The sequence below is a fragment of the Megalops cyprinoides genome, chromosome 9, assembly GCF_013368585.1.
Source record: "Megalops cyprinoides isolate fMegCyp1 chromosome 9, fMegCyp1.pri, whole genome shotgun sequence".
Lineage (NCBI taxonomy): Eukaryota > Metazoa > Chordata > Actinopteri > Elopiformes > Megalopidae > Megalops > Megalops cyprinoides.
Genome location: NC_050591.1, coordinates 23310358 through 23334763, shown reverse-complemented (window position 1 = coordinate 23334763; position 24406 = coordinate 23310358). Strand labels below are relative to the sequence as shown.

The 24406-nt window shown below is 42.7% G+C and overlaps 1 protein-coding gene across 3 annotated transcripts; it reads right to left on the bottom strand.

Moving 5' to 3' along the window:
- Positions 1 to 313: 313 nt before the first annotated feature.
- masp1 (mannan-binding lectin serine peptidase 1) lies at positions 314 to 23787 on the bottom strand. 3 transcript variants are annotated; one of them, XM_036537157.1, is made up of 11 exons: positions 23684 to 23787; positions 22960 to 23176; positions 14205 to 14382; positions 13331 to 13462; positions 11332 to 11528; positions 8022 to 8169; positions 7805 to 7923; positions 6938 to 7016; positions 4425 to 4562; positions 4276 to 4350; positions 314 to 529 (listed from the first exon to the last, which is right to left on the bottom strand). In XM_036537157.1, exons 1-11 carry the CDS (start codon positions 23758 to 23760, stop codon positions 453 to 455), a joined length of 1437 nt encoding a protein of 478 aa, XP_036393050.1. In that variant the 5' UTR covers positions 23761 to 23787; the 3' UTR covers positions 314 to 452. The 3 variants fall into 3 exon arrangements, with proteins under 3 accessions (XP_036393050.1, XP_036393049.1, XP_036393051.1); XM_036537156.1 differs by lacking the exon at positions 314 to 529 and adding an exon at positions 1064 to 3256; XM_036537158.1 differs by lacking the exons at positions 314 to 529; positions 4276 to 4350; positions 4425 to 4562 and adding an exon at positions 5213 to 6357.
- Between the last annotated feature and the right edge of the window lie 619 nt (positions 23788 to 24406).

Sequence of the window (24406 nt, the reverse complement as noted above, 5' to 3'; positions counted from 1 at the left end):
ATTCACTTCTTCCATCTTCTGTACTCCCTTGTTGACGAAGTTTTCGCTGGTAACAGGAGATTCCGGTGCTGTCTGCGATGATATCCTACCTATGGCTGTTCTGTCTTTGACATATATTCAAGAATACTTATAATAAGCCCACAAATCAGAACACTTCAAATCCACTTTTTCTATGGATACCCACAGAGACAGCTGAGAGTAATGACTTCCTGAGCAAGGCCAGAAGGGGGTGCTATAGCACCATCTCTCATAGAGATAGTGGGCCTAATTCATGTTCCAATAATGTTCTGTAGAATGGGGGGGGGCGGGAGAGACTGATAAAACAGAGGAATGGAGAGAGTATGAGAGAGCAAATGAGAAAGTGCGGGAGAAAACAGAGAGGAGAGGAGGAAGTAGGGGATGAGTATAGTGAGAAATGATACACCACTGACAGGGACAGGAGGCACAATCCCCTAAAAATCTCCCCCCTGCATGGTCCCCTGGGATGTCCTGCTCAGCTTCACTGCATCCAACCCATGTGTCTCGCACACTGCAAAAAGAAGAGGCTGAACTGAACATGCTGATCTCACACCGAAAACACTCCAAGAACATGCTGTGTACATACTAATTATACATAAACTGAGCACATGCACACGCGTGCACACACATGCACACGCGTGCACACACACACACACACGTGCACACACACACAAACACACACACACAAACACAGAGAGCAAATAGCATGCAAACACTAAACAAATGCACTGAATGAATGGCATACACACACTCAGCACACTTTCAACACAAACTGCACTGTGAGGACACATCAAACACGCAAACACAGTGAACACACATGCACATACAAACACCCTGTGAAATGTAAAAACGGAGAAAGACTAAGTGCACTGCAGTAAGGGGAAAGAAAAGAGGTCAAAGATTATGAGCCATGGGTGACTTTGCTTTTTCCAATGAAGAGAACAGAACAAAACCTTTAAAAAAGTGAAATCAGATGTCAAAGAGAGATACATGACATAAAATGCCAAACACTTTGGCAAATTAAGTGAGTTTATTGTCATGCCAATTAAGATAATTTTAATGAAAATGGATTGATAAATATGGCATTACATGACAAGTATTAAAGGTTTATAGCAATAGTTATAATAATAAACAGTCGTCTGTACAACATGATGAAAATCAAACACGTCATTGCCAATCATTTTCCCTCTGTAGTGTCCTGAGTTCCAGCTGCCTTGTAAGCTTCGGCATAGTCGTTAGCTCTGGGAGCCTCATTAGCCCACATTCCTTAAGTATTACGGACATCCCCAGATTATCATTTTCTCCCTGAACAAATATCAGCCACACATGTAAAGCACTGTTTAAAATCTTGTGGTTGGTTTCTGAAATGGTCACGTCATGTGACTAGCCATACTGGATCCTGGCTGCCATTCTCCTTCCTTGGTGTGACCATGAGGTCACTGAAATAACAGCATTTTCACTGTATATAGGATTTACAGTGAAGCTCTGTGAGTTTATCTGTGAAATACCCTCCCTGAGCATCTCTCCTGTTCCTCCGCAAAACCAGAACAGCTTTATGTAAAAAAAATGCACCAATTTATATTGCAATAACAAACAATGGACATTTATTCATGCACAAAATGATAGTCACCAAGATACAAATGAGCTCATTAAAACAAACAAACAAATGACAAATTCAAAAGCACCAAACACAAATATTAACTGAGATTACACAAATGCCTGCTAACATCCTTCAGAGGTCTGCAGTAACTTAAAGCCTCAAACTCTGGGCAGTGCAACAGGAATATGTGATTCAGGAGAGGGCAGAGTTACATGAAAATGTGGGAGGAGTATGAAAATGTTGTGGGAGTAAGCAGCATGGTCTGGTATGAGTTGGAGTGTAATGAGGGAGGAACTATGACTGATCAGTGGGGATATGGTGAAAGGGTATTGAGGGGATTGTGGGAGGATAGTCTGCTATGGCAGGGGTTAAGAGAGTAAAAAATGTGAAAGAAAGAGAATAAATAGAAGAATTAGTGTACTGTGAGGGATGGAGTGCAGTAGGAAGTGACATCAGAGTGCTATGAGGGTTAAAGTGCAGTGGGATAGTGAGAGAAGCGCACTATGGGGGTTGGAGTGCAGTGGAACGGTGAGAGCAGAGCACTATGGGGGTTAGAGTGCAGAGAGACAGTGAGAGTAGAGCACTGTGGGGGTTGGAGTGCAGTGGAACAGTTAGAACAGAGCACCATGGGGGTTGGAGTGCAGTGGGATAGTGAGAGCAGAGCACCATGGGGGTTGGAGTGCAGTGGGATAGTGAGAGCAGAGCACCATGGGGGTTGGAGTGCAGCGAGACAGTGAGAGTAGATGATTATCAGAGGTTTCTGGAACTCTCACCGCTGGCTGCCTGGGTACAGATAGTTCTGTAGCCACGGGGTGAAGTTGGACACTTTAGTGTATACACCGTAAACACGTTGGCTGCCGCATTTTTCTGGACCCCCCCAGGATACTAGTCCCTGGGCCACCCATCTGCCTGTGAGAGGGTCTTCCATCACAAAGGCCCCCCCACTGTCCCCCAGGCACGTGTCACGCCCCCCCTCGTAGAAGCCCGCGCAGAACATGTTCTCTGTGATGTTGTAGTTGCGGGAACGAGAGGCATAGCTGGACTGACACTCCTCTTGCTCCACAACCGGGAGCTTCACATACTGGAGGACGTCGGACAGCTCGCCGAGGTCGGAGGTCACGGCATCGTCCATGGACACATTGGGATTAGAGATACCCCAGCCTGCGACCAGCCCCAGCGTGTTGGGCTGCGGGCTGGAGCTGTCCTGGTCGGGTGGGGGCAGGCACACGGGCATGACCAGCTGGCCGAGGGGGACATGCTGACTCAGCTTCACCAGAGCAATGTCATTGTTGTAGTTGCGGGGGTCGAACTGTGGGTGCAAGACCACTCTCTCCACAGAGCGGTTTAAAGCCAGGTGTTTGCTGCGGACGTCATGGAGACCGAGGTACACGCGAATATGCTCGGGGGACACGGGGACGACGCTAGCATCGCGGCGGTGAGAGCGCAGCACGTGGGCGGCAGTCAGGACCCAAGTCTCAGACAGCAGCGCCCCGCTGCCGAACCAGCGGCCCTCTGGGACCCGAGACACGTCCTCCACCATGAGCAGTGCCTGCCAGGGGAACAGACCAGGGATGGCACTCCGCCCACCCACAATCCGCTTCAGCAGAGCCGGCAACGCCTGTCCTGGCTTTCCACACGCTGCAAGCACACACACACACAAGGTCACACACACACACACACACACACACACACACACACAGGGTCACACATACTCACACACGCACACACACACACACAGGGTCACACATACACACAAACACATGTTGGAAACACATGCAGGGTTATACACTCACAGACGTGCACATAAGTCTCTCACACACACACACACACACACACACACACACACACACAATGTCACAGAGGCACACACATACACTCGCAAAGAGGAGAGGAGGGTTTAGAAGGTATTTGTGTGTGTGTGTGCGCGTGTGTGTGCGCGTGTGTGTGCATGTGTGTGTGTGTGCGTGCGTGCGTGCGTGCGTGCGTGCGTGCGTGCGTCTGTGCGTGTGCGCTGCATGCCTGTGTGCCTGTGTGTATATGCTGTATTGGGAGTTGAAAATAAAAAATGTATCTAATTACTTGGCTTCATGCAATCATATTCCATTATGTTACTCAGACTCAGTGATGTAATGAAAATGCTTTTGGAATATTATAATGGTTTGCTGAACTTGATTAGCTGCAGCAAATCTTCGGCAGTAAAAACAGATAAGTGAAATGTAAGCAAGCTATGTAATTTCATTGTGTCTGAACAATGTCGTTGACGCTGATGCTAATCTATTAAGTCTCGAGCCCTGGGCGTGCTATCTCACTCTCATACTTTGCCTTACCACATGAGGCATTTCAATAACTGGGATCAATTAGCCTTTTCTGCTATTAAAATGCTCATATATCATAGATTATCTTACGATATTTGCAGTAAGTTACCAAGGCCTGTAAGAACCTGGTAATTTATTGTGAACTGTGAAAGTCTGTTCTTTCACAGTTCAAAACATGGTGACAGGAAGTGACAGATAGTATGCAGTCCCTCTTTGCTTACTATCACATACCTTTACATTGTGGAGACCACTGTTCTGCATTTAAAAAAATGACTGATTGGTTGACTATTTGATTTATTGATTGATTTACTGACGTGCAGGTGGTTTCCATGCAGGGCTCACCTGGCTGACAGGAGGGCAGTCTGGTACCAAGCTCCTCATTGGTCCAGGCCCCTGTTATCATGCAGGTGTAGGTACCTGCGAAGTGAGGGACGATGAGAGGGATGCAGACCTGAAGGTGATGCTGGAAACACGACCAGAGAGTTTCTTACTATTCATGCCGGGATAGATATGGTACTGTGGGTCCTTGCAGGAGTACTGGATCTTTGACCCAAGCCAGGTGCTATTTCTGGGGCTCTCAAAGGTTACCACTCCCATCTCGATGGCCCCTGGGACTCCGCAATCCACGACTGAGAGAGAAAGGAGGAAAGGAAAAACATAAGTAAAAGTAAAGAGAAACAGAGAAAGAAGAGTGATGTAAGTATTAGTGTACTATCACGATGATGTCAAGATGCGGAAGTTGGAAACAGCACATGAAAGCATGAATCAGGGACATAGGAGGCACAAATCCAGGATACAGGAAGTGAGGCTCAGACTGTTTTCCAAATCTCTCGCTTGCTCACGGCAAACCATGGCCTGAACAGGCAACAAAGTGTGAGGTACTATGTAGCTTATAGGGAACAAAGACAAAGCTTACTTCCACATGCACTTCACGAACAGGAGACACTATTGCTTTAAATATCACACAGCGCTAAGAAGGTTTTCTAAACTATCCCACTTTTCAGTGGTTAGATTGTGCTGCTAGAATCAACACTGCGAATAAAAGATTAAACTTTATCTGTCACCAGTGCTTAAGTAAACTATTAAGATATTCAGGTAGCTTATGTTAACACATAATATTATTGATAATAGCTAGGACCCAATGAATTAATTAGAATATTACTTCTACACTATACATCATATAGCTAAGTTGGAATGAACACAAGACTGTTAACATGCATTAAAATTTTACTGAGTTTATATAATTTATAAACAATGTAGCCATCATTTTTGAACACAGTAGGACTTGTTTAAAGACATTCTTTTGTGGTATGGAACAGTTCATGTACAGTATACTTAAGGGTTTGATTTGGTACATCATTTACCATGTGACTTTTGCTTCCAAAGAGTTAAGAAATCCAACAAATTGACAGATATCCTAAGTGCTTAAGAGAGCAGGAGAGATTTGGGACACAGCCATGAAGTCAGGACACAGGTAGTCAAACTCTAAGGTGTGGGATGTTGATGGAACACAGATGCCATTTCTATAACCTATGATCTAGGAAACATTTTGCTTTGGCTGCAGTTAAAATTTATTGCTATGGAAATTAATTTTATATGACAAAATGGATGAAGTAGCTATAGAAGACTCTACAAAATGAGTGGGCTACGGGTGGGATGCTGTCCAATGTGGACTAATTGGATGAGGGGCTGGAAGGAGACAAATGGGAGAACTGTGAATCGTACCTCACTTCCAGAGCACATACTCTGTTTGGTCTGAAGGCTGTTTTTCCTCTCACAGTGTACCGCATCTTATTCTCGGTTATGTCTGTGTGTCTGTTCACACTTTTATCCAGGGGTTGAAAGTCTACATTTCAGTAAATGATCACCTCTGTGTCTAACAAATTTCAGCAACATTAAGAGACAAGCAATGGTGACAGCTTAAAGAGACTAAACAAAGTCACACACATGCACACATATACGCACGCACACACAAATGCACGTGCATGCATACACAGATATTCACACACACACACACACAGTGACAGATTCCAGCCCAGTATAGGTAAAGCAGTACAGAATTTATTTCATTGGCAGTGGAGAGTGCTGGATGGAACAGTAGCTTCTACTACAGAGCAGCTACAGGGTACAGGTATAAGGTACAGGGTGTGGAATGGAGGGTGCAGGGTGCGAGGGCTAGGGGGTTAGGAAAAGTGTACCCATGTGCTTCTATACCTTACTATTCCTCACTTTTATCAGCTACGGGGATGGTGATCCAGACAGGAAGATCTATGACTCTCATACTGTCCCTCACTTAGAATATTCCAATTCAGATCAGAGGAGCCTCCTGTTCTAGTCCACCCCTCTCCCCTGCACAGCACTAGTACAGAATCTGGTTGGTTAGGATGCTGGACAGTGATCGGCGACTCTTCTGCAAATCCATTTCTGGAGGGCAAGGCGGATGAGAGAGAGAGAAAGACATAGAGAAGCAGAAGAGGAAGAAAGACCACCATACATTGAAATACACAGGAACAGAAGCAGCATATATGCATTACTTTATGTATCGGCCTCCGTAAGTCCACTTCCACAGCAAATAGTGCTCTCTCAGTACTGAGAACACTGACCTCACTCTCACAGCACATGCCGCACAAATGATTGACCTCACTTTCACAGCACTCACTGCTCAACAAACTGACTCATCTCTCACAGCACCTACTGCTCAACAAACTGGCCCTTCTCTCACACTGATACTCATACATATACTGTATACTGCACTTTCAGTACTCAACACTGGTCCTGTTCTAACAGCACATGCCGCTCAAAACATTGACCCAGTTGTCAGAGTGCGTACTGCTCTTTTAGTGATCAATGCACTGACCACTCTCACTCTCATGTGCTCTCACAGCACATACTTCTCTGCCACCACTCAACACCCTGACCTCACTCTTACAGCAAATACTGCACCACGCTCTGACCTCACTTTGACAGGTTTCAAGAAGCAAAAAAAAGTGAAAATCAATCTTACTTTTACAAGTCGGCACTTTGCTGCTCCAGGAACCATCTTTTTGACACACAATTTGATAGTGTTCCATTTCTTCATCATCCTTTGAAACAGAAATACACTGAGATGCTTCTCTCCCACAGCAGACAGAAATAAATATGTAGAATCAGTGTTCAACATTATGCTATTTTTCTCACCCAGTCAGGCAAGTGGGTCAGAAATCAGTGATATAATAAGTAGCTAGCTATACTAACCGACTGAGCTCATCATATAAATTAGGCCTATAATAAGAGGCTAGCTGTAAAAAATTCAAGGTTCAGGCTTGTTACGCCTGAAAATTTCTGTAAATCAGTTGACATCAATGTAAAAATGAGTCCCATCATGCAGACACAATTACTGTCAGATGGCAGGCACATAGGAATCAGGGATTTGTGAAATGTTGAGTATGTTCTGAATCATTACTTTCTCAAATGAGCAAGCCATTGGCTGGTTTTAGCCAACTTATCCAACCCATGTTAACCCTGGGAAAATAGGTAATCGTTTATGTTGAACGCTGACAAATATTCAGCAAGCATGCCTACAAATGACCAAACCACAGGTTCTTGTACTGAAATACCAAAATATATTTTACACTGTAAATTCTGTTGTAGGCTAAGGTAGCACAAAGAATTGCTCTTTGTGTTTCATATGATCAAACTAATTTTTTCTATTCATCTGACCAGTCTCATACATTCTTGGCTCTACACTTGGCAGGTAGAACATCAGGACATCTGTTCCATCAAACATCAAACATCGTCCCATAACCATGTCAGGGTCCCAAGACACAGCTGACAGCCGTGTCTACTGTTTTTCACACCAAATCTGACAAAACGGATCACCTGTCAGTCTTACTTTGAACACTTTGTATCCCTCATCGCAGGTGACTAAGACATGGTCTTTAAAGGAGTACTGTGGGAGAAGGGGCTCCAGCTGGCCATCCACTGGGGGTTGTAGCACCGGGCACTGACTTCCTGTTGAAAAGAGTTGAGATTTGCTGAACAGTGAGTCTGACCTGCTGACCTGTGTTTAGCCATCATCTGACTTGCTCACACCCACATGACACACTTACCCACAGCTGTATAAGACAGTCTCCAGCCAATGTTTTCACCCGAATTGTCACTGTGGAAAAGAATCTGGATGCTGTTGCTTCCGGTGTGGATGCGGCCTGGGGAACGGTCACCACACAGTGGGCCAAACTCCCTCTCCCCCGCCTGGATCTACACAGCATCGTTAATGTCTTCATCATCATCACCTTCATCATCATTACAGTCGTCACCATCATTATCATAATCATCAACAACCTCACCTCCATCACCATTGCATTGTACATATATTTTAAAATGAACTGTATCAATTTTTTATATTGATTAAATTGTTTGTGATTGACTGATCTCTGATGACTGACTATGATATGCCTGAGGAGCTTTGTTGTACAAGCACTACATCATTAGTCAGAAGGGTTTGACTGGGTGCCTGTCATGTAGTTTAGATACTGTTGCTCTCCTTCTGAGATGTTCGTCAAGCGTTACACTTAGCCCAGCTTTCAACCCTCAGATCATATGCAAGTGTTGTTCTCTTGATAAGTGATATTGACTAATGTGCGTTTTTCTGTCTTGAAGTCAACAGACATAAAATTCAGCTGGTTAAATTCATTTATCTCTTGGGGCCATCTACTTAGTCGAGTAGCAGAGCAGTGCTTACACGAAATGTCTTTAGGTTGTAAACAAGAAACACAAAGAATAGAACTGATAAATGTAACAGTAATGCAAAGAGGCAAGAAAGAAAACAAGGACACTTAAAAAAAAGTACAAAAAAGAGCAGGAGGAAAAAATGTCAAAATTGTAGAATACTTGTACAGGTTAGAAAGAGTGCATAAGGTACGCTGATTTAAGAAAAAACACTACGTAATTCTTAACAATTATCTCTACATTTGAGGGTTTGAAAAAGAAACTTTGAGTGTTACAAGTTCAGTATTAATGCAGTGACCATTGTAAACAGTGACAATTGTAAAAGCAGGGTGAGAATTGGCTTCCACATGTTGTTAAAAGACTGTAGATGGCTCTGAAGGGATGTTGTGAGGTGGCCTACAGTGGCAAGATCTAACCAGTAAGCCAAGGCTAATTTGCTTCTGCCTTTCCGTATGAGTAGGATTATTTCCTACCAACAGTACTTAAGATTAGACATTTATGGCATTTGGAGGGGATGTTTGAACCCAGCAGATCCCCAGTCAAGTGGAGGGAGGGGCAGAGTGAGATTGCTGGGGCCCAGAACGTGACCCAGTTTGTCTACAGCAGCCTTCCAGGAGCAGTGGGTGGAGACATGTGGAAACAGTGCTTCTGCAGTGTTATTGGGGCATTGTGACCACGTCTGGAAGAAAAACCTATTATGAGCAGTTTCCATTCAGTGAGCTACGTGAATGACTCTGAACTTCACTTGACTGCAGATTTGTGCTGAAGGACACTGAATAAACATTACTGCATTACTAAGTATTTTTTGCAGAGGGGTGGTCATTATCCAGTTTCTCCAAAGGTGTGGATAAGATGGATCAGATTCATAGGGGGAGCAGGGTTTGCGTACTTTGGACAGGGGGTGTTTGGTTGTGTCACATTTTCTGCAGTGATTCAAGTAATTGGAACAGTGGTTGACTAAACATGATTATTTTAATTTTTCGGACTCTCTTAATTATAGTAATTGGAAATGGTAATAGACTGGTGAATTGAACTTAGATGACAGCTTGTGGAAATTCTGCAGAGATTTGTTTTGAGATAAATGGTGCAGATATATAATGCTTTTATTTCCAAAGGGGGAAAATGATGGGGTTTATTATTAATGATAAAGTCCCATCTGGACCATACTGTGAATGGAAGATGAATGATCATGTTTCCATGAAGCAGTGAGGTTTGATGAATTTCCCTAGGTGGGGGAGATCATTAATGGATTGATCTTTATATTCGGTTTTTTCAATGTTAATGTTAAAAGGAGTTTGGGTTATTAGATTTAAGTCTGTCCATTTAGTGATGTATTGATGTTGTGCTGCCAGAAAGTAATGTCTGAGATTTGGCCAAGATAACCACTTTTGTAAATTTAGAAATGTCCATTTGATTCTTCCTTGGTTTCTAATCAAACAACAACTTGAGCATGCTTCTAGAATTTGATTAGAATGCTTTCTTTAAGATAACATTGCTCCCTGCCTGCAATATGTCTTTTATTGCCTGGCAATTCCTCCCAAAATTAATTGGTACACCTGTGGTGATGCTTTAGAGTTTAGAGAAAAAAACAACGCCATCACACAACATTACACTGATGAAGGCAGTATGCAGAAAGGCTTGAATTTTAGCTCTGTCTTTACTGACAGATATTTATCCTCACCTTAATTGAAAAACATTCAGCATGGATCTTTTGTGAATATAGGCTTACACTCCCAGGCCTATGCTTGTTTGTTTTCATTTAGTACAGGCAATTTAGTATGTATTTCTGAATTAAGTAAGAGAATGAAAAGAATGCATAAGCTTATCTTAGTGAACTCTGAGTGCAGCAGAACTCCTTTTGATGGTGAAAAGACTAATACCACAGAGAAAGAGTAAATCATTTTCAGAAGATTTTCTTCCAGAAATCTAATTTTAAATATTCATATTTATTTATTCATATTAAATATTCGAATATCTACTCATCCTATTATTCTGTCTGCCAATACATTAAAACAAATCAATATCCCAAATCTATATTATTCTGAAAACATACATGCAGAACATATAAGATATAATGCTAAGTACAGAACACATTGAATAAATACAACCATGGCGAAAAGATTTAGTTCAGTCTGATGCCTTTGTAAACAATTAAAGCTGACCAATTATGTGTGAAACTGACAAAAGCAGATCTACACTGAAAGAGCTGCAGATTTGGAGGAAGCAGTGGAAAGGCTGCTTTGACCTTGCTTGTCTAAGCCTGTGGGTTATTATTAGTTATTATATGCTGAAAGTGAAGATTTGTGAGAAGTTATTCATAAGCCTCTGTAAGGAGGAGTAATCTATCTGATGTAACCCTTGAGTGATTATGTATGGATTTTCAGGCTTATCCAGATTCCTCAACTTTTTTCACATTTAAGCTTTTGTAAAACACTTACTTCCCAATTCTGTAGCCCACAAGCACACAAAAGTACAATGGGCACAGCAGATAGAGTACTCTTCAACTGCTTCCAACATATATGGATGGCCAGACTGTGTCAATATGCATGGTTGCATGATTGTATGCATTGTATGACTGCATGTACGATATATAACTGGGTATAGGGTTTTTTTGACTGGATGGATGATTACATGATAACACATATGTCTGCATGGCAGTGTGTTGTTGGAGGGAGATGACATCCAGCTCACCTTTATGTAGTCATAGGGACAGGTGACTTCAGGATGGTCCTCAATGTCAAAGGTGTCATCAAACTCCAGGTCGAGCAGGAAGCCCTCCTCCAGTTCGATGCGGTAGAGACAGTCAGAGCTCTTAGGGTATGGGCTGGGGAAGTCTGAGCTGGTGAGAACCCCCGTCCTCTCTGTGAAGACGCTGTCACTGCACTCCACTGTAGAACCACACACAGACAATGATAATTCAAATGCATACACACAGCACCAAGTCTCACGCATACACACACACACACACACACACACACACACACACACACACACATCAAATTAAAAGCATACACACAGCACCAAATCAATCACACACACATAATAAATGCTAAATTAAATGCATATGAACAGCATCAAATCACACAGACACAGACAGACACACACACACACACTCACACAGTCATACACAAACAGACAGAGACAGACACAAGCATGTCCCTCAGGGAAAGCTGTGACTGAGTCAGAAAAGGCTCTATTAGATTGCTCACAGCTCCTATCTCAACCATATGGACATTTTTCACATTTTTAGACATTAACACAAATATTTACACTTGGCTCAAGCTGCTATCAGTGAAAGTAAGGGCAGTGAAGACAAAGAGCAGGCTTTACTGCTTCTGTACCAAGTCCTCACATACAGCACATGGGTATATCACATACCCAGCACCACACTGGATACACTCAAACACACCCAAGTTCAGTTACCCTAGTGTAACCTACTATGGTTATTACCATGCTTATAAATAAGACATCCAAATACAGAGCCTTAAGAGCAGTGTACAATATGTATGCACTGCAAATTGATTACATTTGCAGACTTTGAGCTTAGATAATGCACCAAGTATATGAGAGGGAGGATAAGATTTCCTAGAATATTTACATACAAATACAGTTTGGAATTGGTTAACATGAGCTGTCTACTAACATGTGTCTATGTAGTAAGCCAGTTATAGGCATTAAAAAGTGAAGTTTTTTGTAGCTGGCTAGCAAGTGTTTTCCAATCCCAGATTGATAGGGATTCTTTTCACTACAACAAATGATCCTGGAAATAAACGATTTACAGCTTATTAACTTACATTCCTTTTGCGTGAAGCTGCAATCCTACATTCTAATCCTCCCATACTCCTCTCCTGAACCACACTTTTGCACTTTTGCAGACTGCCACTCAGGGGGGCAGCTGAGGGTGTAATAATTCTCCTTACCTCTATCAAATTTACCCCTGACATTTTGGGACACCGTTCAATGTGAGCAGGGTAACAGCTTCAACTCCCAAAGCATGTCAACAAGGGCACAAGGGGCATTCAAACAGGCGTCCCTGCCCCATCGACTGTCCTTGCCTACAGGAGGCTGATTGGCCTCGCCTTTCCTGTCCTACCCATCTACAGGAAGCTGATTAGCCCAGGCCTACCTGCTGGTTGGGGTTATACTCTCAGTATTTCATTTTCACACCTGCCGCTCTCAGCCAACTGCTCCAACAGGCACAACAACGCAAATGTATGACTGAGTTGCAAAGCAACAACGTCCCATCACTGCATGCTTATGATATCAATCAATCATACATTCCACACACATCAACTCACATCATACTGAACTTCTGTTTAAGCCGCTGCTCCATTAACAACTCTGAACTCCAATGCCTTATGGTTTAGAGCAACATCATTAACATTTCTTAGAATATTAGCCTCAGAGGATTACAGGATTTCATCACTCTCCCATGCCCTGTTTTCCAACTGACTAGAAGTTTACATTTCATCTGATTTGTTGAGATACAGAGAATAAGAATAACACACAAACAGAGCAATACAACAAAAAGCAATCTCTACACTTGAGAGATGGTGAATTTTACAGTACGTTGAGACACTAATACCAGACACCACACTGTTCAAACAAAAGAGGGCATATCTGTGCATCCAACTAAGACCAACACCATACACTTGCATTCAATTACAGACCATGTCAGTACATGCCATACCTCTACAGGTCCTATTGTCAGAGTGCAACAGGTAGCCATAGCGACAGGAGCAGTAGTAGCCACCGATATAGTTATGGCAGTAGTGGTCACAGGCCAGATCCTCATCATTCCTGTCTCGACACTCATCTACATCTGTAGAAGAGGACATCAAATGTATATAACTGCCCACATCAATATAAAACTGTTCACCTCAGTGATGTGATGTGTCAAGGCTCAGGCAAGGACTCAGTCGCAGACCACAGTGCGTTGATTTCCGGGCAGATTTAATAAGACGTGAGCAGATCGTAAACAGTACACAAGCAGGGTCAAAAACCAGAGAGGCAGTCCGAGGATTAATCCAGGTATGGGTAAACCGGAACAGGCAGGGTTGAACAACGGGTAGGCAGAGAGATTGGGCGAACAATGCAGAGCGGCAGGCAATAATCAGGTCGAAAAACAGGCAGGTCGAAAACGGAAAACAGCTAACATACAGGGAAAACCAGCGGGGACGAAAACAGTCAGGAAACTAACTGCTACAAACTAGCAACAGGACAGGGCCACGCAGGGCAGATATAGGGCAAGGCTGACAAGGGGATGGGAGGCAGGTGTGCAGGCGGGCAGGTGAAGGCGATGAGCAATCAGACGGGTGGAGAACCGAGCGGGGAGCAGGGCAGGGCTAAAACATAAGGAAAACAAAAGCACATGGACAGGAAAAAGCAAAAACACCACAGCTAGGGGGCGGGAGCACTGAAAGATGTATGTTTCAGGTTGGGTTAGGAAGTGTTTTGGGAATTATGCATGGTTTGCTTTAAAGGAAAACAATGATGTATGGAGGTCAGAGCTGGTGTTGGGTTTGCCTGAGGCAGATATTCAGTCTTCGTGTGGCGGGTCTCACCCACAGCACTGTAATGTGCTTCAAAGCCAGAGAATCGCTCCTCGTTGGAGAAGTCCGACCTGAAGGTGACACTAAGCACATTCCTGGGAGACATGATGACCTGGTCCCCAGGGACCTGCTCCGTGTCGGTGTCCTCCCTCCCACAGAACGTGGCCAGCACTTCTTGCTCTGCGTCCACCTGCAATTGTAAAAATTGGAGACTGCTGTCAAGAATGCAGTGCATTTAGAAATGAAAGATGTCACTGTCACGACAGTCACTGAAAAATGACTACACAAATGTTAAAAGTGCATGTCTGCACTGACAGGGTGGACAACATTCAACCATAAAGGTGTTATAACATTCATATAGTTGGATCATTAGTTAAAAGCAGGGGTGATGATCCAATTGGTTTTCCACAAAAGATGCTGCCAGCATGGATTTCTACACATGGTAAGTACTGAGCATATATTGATTGAATGAGCACACTGCATTTATGAAGGACAAGCTGAAACCTTAGAGACAGCATGTACCATGATCTTCAAAGTGCTACAGTATCAGGACTGCCAGGCCACACTGCAAGGTATGAGAGAGGCCAGGGAGATGGTGTCCCTCCGGGATGCTGGCAGAGCATTGAGATTCTGCAAGGAATATAGTCCATTCAACCGCAAACAAACAGAAGGAGATTCCCTGCAGGGAATCATTCCACCATTCCTTATCTACCCAGCAACACAGGGTATCATTTACAAAGGTGAGAAGCTAACCTTAACCTAGGTAAGCTTTGCCAAAGCTGCAGTTAGCTAGGCTCTGCCAAAGCTGTGCAAGATTTCCAACTGCAGATCACAAATTTGACAGCCAGAAGGCAACCTGCCTCCACAGAGGAACATGAACAGCAGGAGGCAGTGAGGGAGGACTCCAATCTGTGGCTAAGAGATGGAGCAAATCACTCACCTGTTTTATAGATACTCAACAGGTGAAATGCTAGACAGCTATATGTGCTTGCACAGAAAGTACATAGATGTTGTACTAATCTAGAAATCCCATTTACATTTATGTATCGTGGATGTATCCTGTCTGCATAACAAATTCCACAGTTGTAGTAGCATAAAGTGACAGGAATCCGTTATACTATTTAAGACAAAATTTCCCTTACTAATCAAGAGGAGATACCAGTAAAAAGCTTTTATATTAGTTTATGCTTGTGCAATTGCATGAAATGTGCTTTTGTTTCAGTTTATGCTCCTGCATAAATTCACCATTTTTCCATAGACCTAATGAATTATTAACAATATCAGAATATTCAGTCATTATTTGGGGAGATATTAATATGGCTGTAGATTTGATCACAGACTCTTACTCTAAAGCTAAACAACTGACCTCATCCACTGTCAATACTTTTTTTCCAAGTTTTGAACCTTGTGGATTTATTTAAACTCCTACTGTTTGGGATTACACATACATAGAAGTCAAACACATCCTATAATCTTTTATCTGTTGTGTTCATGAGAGCTTAGAGCATGTATCACGGACATTGTGATACTGCCTACAATACTTTTTTATCATAATGCTTTGCAGACAGTTGCTGCCCCCTGGTCCAGAGATCACTGTGCATGTAATTTAATTCAACCCTTTATACTGTGACTCTGACACTGAATTCAATAATTAATATTAATTAATACCTGAATATCAATGCAAATTCAGTTGAAGACCCTGCAATTGTAGAGGCCGATACATTTATTAGAGACTTCACATCATTCTTTGCTTACCATCTAAATGAGAACAGAAAGAAAAGAATGTGTGAATTAGAGCTTCTATGTCAATACAAAGTGCAAGTTTTGAAAATTAAGTACTCAAAAACACCAGAAAATTTCCTAAAATCTAACTTCTAAAGCCTTATTGACTGGCACTTATCGTATAGGAGAGCTGAATGTCTTATGCATAGGATCAGGCAACATTAAAACGTTTAAACATTGCTAAACCTACTAGGTTTAGTAATGCTGCTGAACCTAGTAGGTTGCTTTCACTCTGACTTAAAGCCAGTCCCATGCTGCTATTAACTCCACTCACTCACCATCCATTGGTCTTGTCACTGACCCTAAGGAGATAAATGCTACATTCCAGTCATTCTTCTCTGATTTGTACCAACATAAGTATGTTGTAGACATGGACACTTGAAAGACATTTTTTCAAAATCAGAACCACCCCGGGCTGACCATGAATGAATCTGAAAAATGTAGCCAACCAATATCTCTTGAGGAGCTGCATTCAGGACACAACAAAAGTGAAAACCCCAGGGCCAGATGGGATCCTGCCAGAATTCCTTTTACATTTCTGGAATATCTTCTGGGATGCCAGCTATACTCAAAGCAATAATTTCACCATTCACAAAGCACTATTTTCAGAAACATCTCAATACCACACTGATTTCTTGATATGCACCAGTCTTGGCCCTATATGGGCAAGGTTTTAGTAAACTGGTTCATCTGGATCAATCAGGCTTAATTCCAAAACATTTGGCAGCAGACAATATAAGCCTGTTATTTCTTATTATGAACAAAGCAATTGGACACTGGATGCCAACAAAGCCTTTGATAGGGTAGAATGGAGATATCTTTGGACAGTACTAGAGAGATCTAGGCTGGGGGATAACTCCATCAATATGATTCATGCTATCCACACCAATCTTCTTCAATGGTATTGCATAGTGGCCTACACTTGCAGCCATTTAGCATCCTAAGAGGAACCTGGCAGGGTTGCCAGCTCTCACTCATGTTATTTGCTTTGTGTCTGGAGCCTTTGGCACAAATGATTAAGTAGACTGAAACTTGCTTCATCCCAATACAAAAGCAACATGAGATTTTATTATATGCACAAAATACAACAAAACCAAAAAATACAATAAAAATAATCATGATGGGTTGCAGTCTATATATGGTGTACATACATTGTTTATCTCTATTTGTGGAATGTTTCACTGGGATATTTAGAGCAGATGTGTTTTCAAATGTCCCCCTCCTTAGGCTTTAAAATTTGGCTTGAAAAAAAAAACAAATGTCAGTTAAAATTTTTCTGTGTATGTATACATGTAACCTGAAGCTTTTAAATGATAAGGTTTAACAGTCATAACGAATCAAAACATCAACAAGTCGAAAGTACAGGTAAATACAGTGACAGTGTTGCACTGAATCTTAGAATGTGTGTCCTTGGGGATCTAATTAAAAGGGTTTTTAGTTAATTACCAATCTGTTTTTCTTACAAAATGCTTCACATGATTTTACTGAATTCAGTAATGCAGTGTTAAGAGATCCAATCTGCACATTTCTCATTAGCTAAACAATACTGAGAGCACAAGTGCAGAGACAAATGTGCTGTCAGTGAGATTCATCTGTTTGTGCTCCTGCTTCCCTTCACCGTTCAGTGGATCGAGTTCTCCGCCCACGTGAGCCATGCCGGGGCCTATCATGACAGTGTAGTCATCAAAGCCTGTGCAAGCTGAGACAGTACAGCCATCCTGAGAGAGTACAGAGTGTTACACCCCATTTCCGTTGTAGAGTTGGAATCAGGGTAGCTGAATTAGTGCAGTTGGCTACAAGTGGTTTTCCATTATCTTTTTGTGAAGTCAACTGTGTCAGCTTGGCTTGCTATCCTTGCTTCTCCTGGCTGACTTGCCTACTTACAAGCAAGCTGTGGGTGGAGTCGGCAAGATGCTTTACAGCATTGTTACCGTTGGCACTAAAACAGGGGAGATAAATGAAGGAGCATGCCACCGTTCCTGACCACAGAAATCAACAAGAGGGAGTCTGGAGAAATGAAAGAAGGAAAAAGAAGGGAGCAGAGTAGTATTGTGTTTTGGAAAAGTCACAGCCTTGGATAGCAGACAAAACCCAGGCAGTTGTCTCGATCTGGGTACAAGCCAGTGCTCATCAGAAGTTTGAATCAACGGCTTAAACTTGAGCTAGCATGGTCCCAGCTCTAGAGTGGAAAAGGATTATTAGAATCCATTTCAGCTGCTAGGTTGACTGTCAATACCTGGAAATGTAAGTTTTGATTCTCTGAAACAAAGTTCTGGGGATACATCTCTGGGAGGGAGGTAATCCCATCCCAAGCAGGGAGTGAAGTTGCTGAGCAGCTCTATCTTGGCTATGTAGGCCCATCAGAGGTTTCCTGCAATCGGCTGACTGTTACTGCCATTTTATCCTTAACTTCTTTATCCGGGGCAATGCAGCAGAGGCCAAAAGAACAAATAGGTCTATGTAAAGCCGCATTTAGGGAACTTCCATTTGTTTGCTGCCTCAGAGGCCAGCCTGGGACGGTGTGCCACAAAGCTTAGAGAATGCAGAGCACCCCATCCCGCCCCATCCCACACTTCAGACTGGAACTGTTGCCTACAGACAGGCATTAACCCACGCTTAAGGAAAACCACTGATTATCTAGGTAGTTGAAGCACTATATATGGCACTGTACTCCTTTATATTGGCTTTTCAGTCTCAGGTTTTCAGGCTCTTCACCAGGTGGCATTTCAGAGCCCACTGTGCATACAAGGACCATGGGAATGCTGAATCCTGGTCTGGCTTTGATTTACATTTTCATTTAAGCAGCCAGAATAATAACATGGTTACACAACCAACGAATGAAAAGTTTACATGTATATTGGCATAATTGATAAACGCCTTTCATTATTTTGAAACAAAATCAGAATATTTAACTATGTAAATCTGTTTTATAATAGCCATATGGCACATTAGCCTACAGAGCTGCCTCACTGTCAGTATTCATGATAGACCACAGCTTATACTGCTTTATCCAAATTACAAAACAGTATTGATGCAAACTTAATTTTGTGTTGGCTAATATAAAGTATATCTAATGCCTTTAATAATACAGGAGGAACAAGGTGTATTGAAACAGTCCAACTATCCAACATTTTCAAGACCAGATCATTGAAATAAAACAAAATGTTGCAAATGTTTTAAACATACAATGTATATCACAGTGCTAACAAGTATCTAAAACAAGTAATATGGTTTCAATTTCATTTCATAAACTGGTCATAACTACCTCATTGCTGTGCATCTCTTCCTGTCTAGACTAGGTCATTAGCACTGCACATGGTCTTTGTTGTCACAGGGAAACAGATCTCTGTTTGGTCATCATATCCCCAGTGCTTCCATGGAACTAATAAACTACCTTTGCACACAAAGGGGATAAATCTCAAACAATGTCTTGCAGCTGTTAACTTTGTTTATGGTAGTTATGAATGGGGTAAAAATATATTTAATTTTTACAACTTTGTCATCATATCTTAATGTAATCTGATATGGATCAGGTGGACAAATCATGCCGACACTTATTTTACTGGGAGTCAGTCGGGCAGGGGTGAGATTTTGGCAGGAGTTGGGAGTTTAGGCTCTCTGAAGAACTGAACAGGACTGGACAACTGAACCTTTGCTTTCTGGTTTGTTCACTTCTTGGTGCCCATTCCCTCAGCACTTGGCTCTGTAAAGCCTTGTTGTGGACACTCCATTATAGGGTAATGTTTCTGCTCTCTGCAAGGGATTATTTATACCTGCCTCAACTATGAACTGATTTTTAACTTAGTCAATAAAGACTTTTTGTTCTCTTAAAACCCTGCGCTGTCTGCTTGGTGTCGGCCGCAGAAAGGCTGTGACCTCATAACAAGTCCTGTTTCCAATAAACCATCTCATGCTTTGGTACCCAGATGTAATGAAAGGGAATGCTGAGAATGAATGAGGTCTGTAGTGAGGTCTAAGAAGAGAGAGAGAGAGAGAGTCTGGATGGAGCTGGGGGACTCACACGCTCCACAGATGCCCCTCTTATCTGCTTCTCATGCAGAGAGTTTACAGCGAGAGTCACTGAACCCCCGGATAGACCGCAACCATGCCCACAGCCCTCCAGATGCACCCGCACACTCACACAGAAGCCACACAATGCCCAACACTACATATACGTCTATCACACAACAGCATGCAAATGTGCACGATACCTTCATAAACATGATAAATGCAGACAGCAAATGAAATTCTGCAAAATACACAGCACCATCACAGCATTACAGGAGAGAACATTTGTAAAAACTGCAAGATCCACATTAGCTGCCAAGTTGAGTACAAATAATATCAAATCTGGATGTGGTGTATGCCAGCTTCTCTTTTACTCTTACTGATGATGAACTTGTTGTAGCTCTTGACATCAGGAAGTAATGAGAGACACATTTTATGTCTTAATAAACTTCACTTTCCCTACAAAACAGGCTGGACATTCCATGTTGGTGGGACACTAATGCATTAAGTCAGGATTTTTTCACTGACACCCCTCCCCCCACCCACCCACCCAAAATGAAATTTTGTTTTTTAGCCTGCTAACTAATTCTATCACTTCAGGTGTGCAGTTGTCTATAGCACGGCTACTACTGTTTGTGCAATAATCCTATTACACACACAGGTTTGCCACCTGCCTCTAGCATGATGGACGACCACGATTATCACTGCCATTTGTAACAAATGTGCATTTGTCTGCATAAAAAACAGAAAGGGGAACCTGCAACCAAATTAAGGTGCAATGTGAGCAAACCACTAGATGCAGAGCATTCTGTGTCTGACGCAGTAATAGGCAATGTTAATGAAAAGGTACTATTGTGTGTTACAAGTGGGGGGTGGGGTGGGGGCCAGGCCCACTGGGCACAGCCATAGAGACATGGTGGGGGAGGGGTAATAAATACAACTATACTTTTCTTATGACCCAGGAACAAAAGACTTTATCTATGAGCTGTCTCTTCACATGTCTTCTGCTGTTGTGTATTAATTATTGAAGTAATACTCAAAAGTGACAGACTCTGACAACTTTCCTCTGACTTTCCATGTTCTTTTGGGACTTTTGTCAGCAGAATTAAGTGTCTTCTAAAATAATCAGTAAATAATCAATAATATGCTACAGCCTAAACTCTTGCCTGCAAAACCTGTAAAACGAAGCATCTTGGTTCTCATGCTGATGACATGGTGATATCTGTATGATGGCATGACCTTGCTAATGGTGACCTCAGTAAAAATGTCCTCTGATTAATGGCCTGCCAGAAGCTCATCTGTTTCACTGGTACTAATGATGACCCCCCTGTTTGTGTATGTGTGGATAATGTTTATATGTATGCACCTGTGAGCATCCGTGTTCATGCATGGATGAGTGTGTATGCTGTGTGTGTATGTGTGTGTATGTGTGTGTTTGTGTGTGAGTTCATGTGTAGGTCTCATTGTTGTAAACCATACTGAGTGTCCCAGTGAGTAAACCAGTTATGAACATATCAGTGACATAGTATCAGTGGTGAGCATGTCAGTGTGGGTGAGTGGTACACACTGTGGGAATGCACTCATCTGGCTTTGCCCCATCCCCCATATGTGCCCTTTGTGTCTGCCAGCTGCCATGCTCCGGCTGCCCTGTAGCTTTGCGGGGGCATTTGAATATGAATATGCTCACGGGCGAGTGGAATAACCCCCCCTGGGGATTTGCCACCTCCTGTGGATTGCACTGCTACTTAGACACACCCATCGTTATGCTGCACATGGGGGAAGAACTGAAAGGAGGTCAGGCTCTGCTCCTGTGCCATTTAACAGGTCATAATGTCTCAGTTATCCCAGGAACAAACAAAAGTGATAGAATGACATGGCACCCTGACATGTAAGAAGACATTTCTGTTGTATCTTCTAATTTACGTTTAAAGGATATTGATAGGACAGTCATCTAGATGAAACCAAAAAGGGCTCAGTTCTACCCACAATGTACTGCTGTCTGGCTGGTTCCAATCTAAAAGAGTGATTCTACCCTCCATGAAATTTGTTTTGGTTTATTCTGAAGGACCTGTTGCGATTCTGCCCACAATGCACTTTGATCAAGCCAGTGCAATGTACTCACAATGTTGTTCTATTGCCATGGTAACCACACAGTGAGGTATCTAAGTGTCTTTTGGAGCTTCCAACCTTCTTTCCCTCAGATCAGAGGTCTGTCTTGGCAATGCCACAACACCATGCTGGAGCTTTGCCCTGGCAAAATGACTCTCTAACTGCATGCCAAATTTGTCTGTATTAATAGGTAACTGACAGTCCTGCAGAACATGTGTGTACCACATTATACTGTGTTTAACATGGGAAACATTAATTATTTACAGAGGTAACAGTAATGGTTATTATGCCATGTTCCATGGCACTATGCAGCAAATGCAACTGTTTAACAGTATGTGCAGTGAATTGATGTTCTGGCCCAGTTCGGCCTTGTTCTGTTTGTTTCTCTGGCTAACTGATTCTGCTGAGGTCAATGACCCACAGGACAGAGAGACCCATCAACACAAACTCTGTTATCAGTCTGGGATGAATGATTCACAGAGACCACATGGGCTGCCGATTCCTGAACCCCCTTACGCCCCCCGTCCATATCACTTTGCTCCTGAACACAAACACAGACACACACACACACACACACACACACACACAAACAGACCACCCTGATGCAATCCCCCCACTCCTGACTCCCTATCTGCTCCAGTACCATCACTCCCCATCTGACAAAAACACTGCATGCCCCCCAAGCATGACTCGTTGCACTCGCGATTGATGCACCCCCATCCCATTCCTCTCCCTGGATTGCTGGTACAGCATGTGCCCTTCCTCCACCAAACATTACAGTCTGAGGTAAACAATGTGAGGCTGTAGAATGTGAACTGCAGTAGTGTCCTTAAGGGGGGGACATCGAGGGGGGGGTGTGACCTCTTACCTTCACAAAGTCGTACTCACAGAGGTAGGAGGGCTCTAAGTCAAAGTGTATGAAATAAAGTTTGATCTGGAATCCGCTGGGGACACTGATATTCCACGTGGCCTCCGCTTCTTTAGGATAGGATTCTGGGAAGTTGGGGGAGTGGAGGGTGCCATACATGTCAGTCAGCAAGACTGCTTGGCCCAGAGCCACACCCAGCAGTAGGACTGGCAAGACTCTGTGCAGGGGAAGATTAGTTCACACCATCATCTACAACTCTTCCATCTCCACCCACAGTGATGCTCTAACTATTTTAGACTGGAAGATTAAGTTAACTTTGCACTTCAGCAATGAGCAGAATGAGTGTGATGTTATTTTACTTAAACGTAGTTCTCTGGGAAATCCCCTCATTAGTGCTCCCCCCCTTTCATGCACACTCAGCCTCAAAAGGCCAAGTTCATCGGCTCATTTTTTTTTATGTTTCACCTGTCACTTGTGATCACGTGAAACAGGCGTTGCTGATATAACTTAAAATAAGTTTCATCAGACCCAATGCATTTCTTCACTCTGTCCTGATATAAATGTATTTCATTTACATATAAATAACATAAATAAAGATGATAAAACGATTTCATTGCGGGAAGCATTCCTCTAAATGAATCAAAAATTCTGTCTTTTATTTTTAAAATACGGCGTTTCTGGAACGATTACACTCGTTACTTGTGGAAGAAAGGTAAAGACTCACCCCATCATTTTCGAAGTTGCGACGGCGTCTCCCGTCTTCAAGTGCGCAACTCTTTGTACTCTTTGAGATCCCCGCATGCACTCGCATTCACAATTCACGTCACATTTGCTGTATTCCAGAGGGAGGGAGCGATAGAGAGAGAGAGAGAGAGAGAGAGAGAAAGCGACGGGGAGGGAGAGGGAGGCAGTCGTTAATTCAAATAAACAAAGACTCGGTGTTTTGTGTTTCAGTTCTACTTAGTACAACCTTACTTAAACATGCAATGTAAATCGTAAGCAGCAGGGCACGTCAATATAAATTTCCACATAATCCCACGTAGGTAGACCATTACTTTAGTATAGACCAAACGCGACAACGAAAGCGACACTCCAAATAAAATATTTCTGATTAGAAAAGCCTCCCTCTTTGTCTTCACCATTAAATGGAATACCCGGCTAATTCGACGCCGTTGCCCTGGAGACGGCTGGCACTGGGTGACCTCTATCCGCACGACAGGGTCTGCTCCTTAGAAGGACCAGTACGATACAGTCATAGTTGCAGCGGACTGCCATCATAATCATGTGTTACGTTCAACAATTTAACTACACAATACATAATTTTGCCATGACTTCTTAACACTGATTCCTCGCAATAGTGTAAGGAAAGCCTATAGGCAAAACACTGCCCAGTTTCTTTGTCAAACTTGCTTAAAATATAATAAAAGAAATATAATTTTAAAACTGT

Bases quoted from the DNA above. Each gene is read 5' to 3' on its own strand.
- masp1 (XM_036537156.1), bottom strand. From the start codon at position 23,760: ATGCGGGGATCTCAAAGAGTACAAAGAGTTGCGCACTTGAAGACGGGA. The intron at 8,170-11,331 runs GTGAGCTGGATG...GATGCTGTGTAG, and splicing joins GTCCCTATGACTACATAAAG to ATCCAGGCGGGGGAGAGGGA. The intron at 4,351-4,424 runs GTAAGAAACTCT...CTCACTTCGCAG, and splicing joins TATCTATCCCGGCATGAATA to GTACCTACACCTGCATGATA.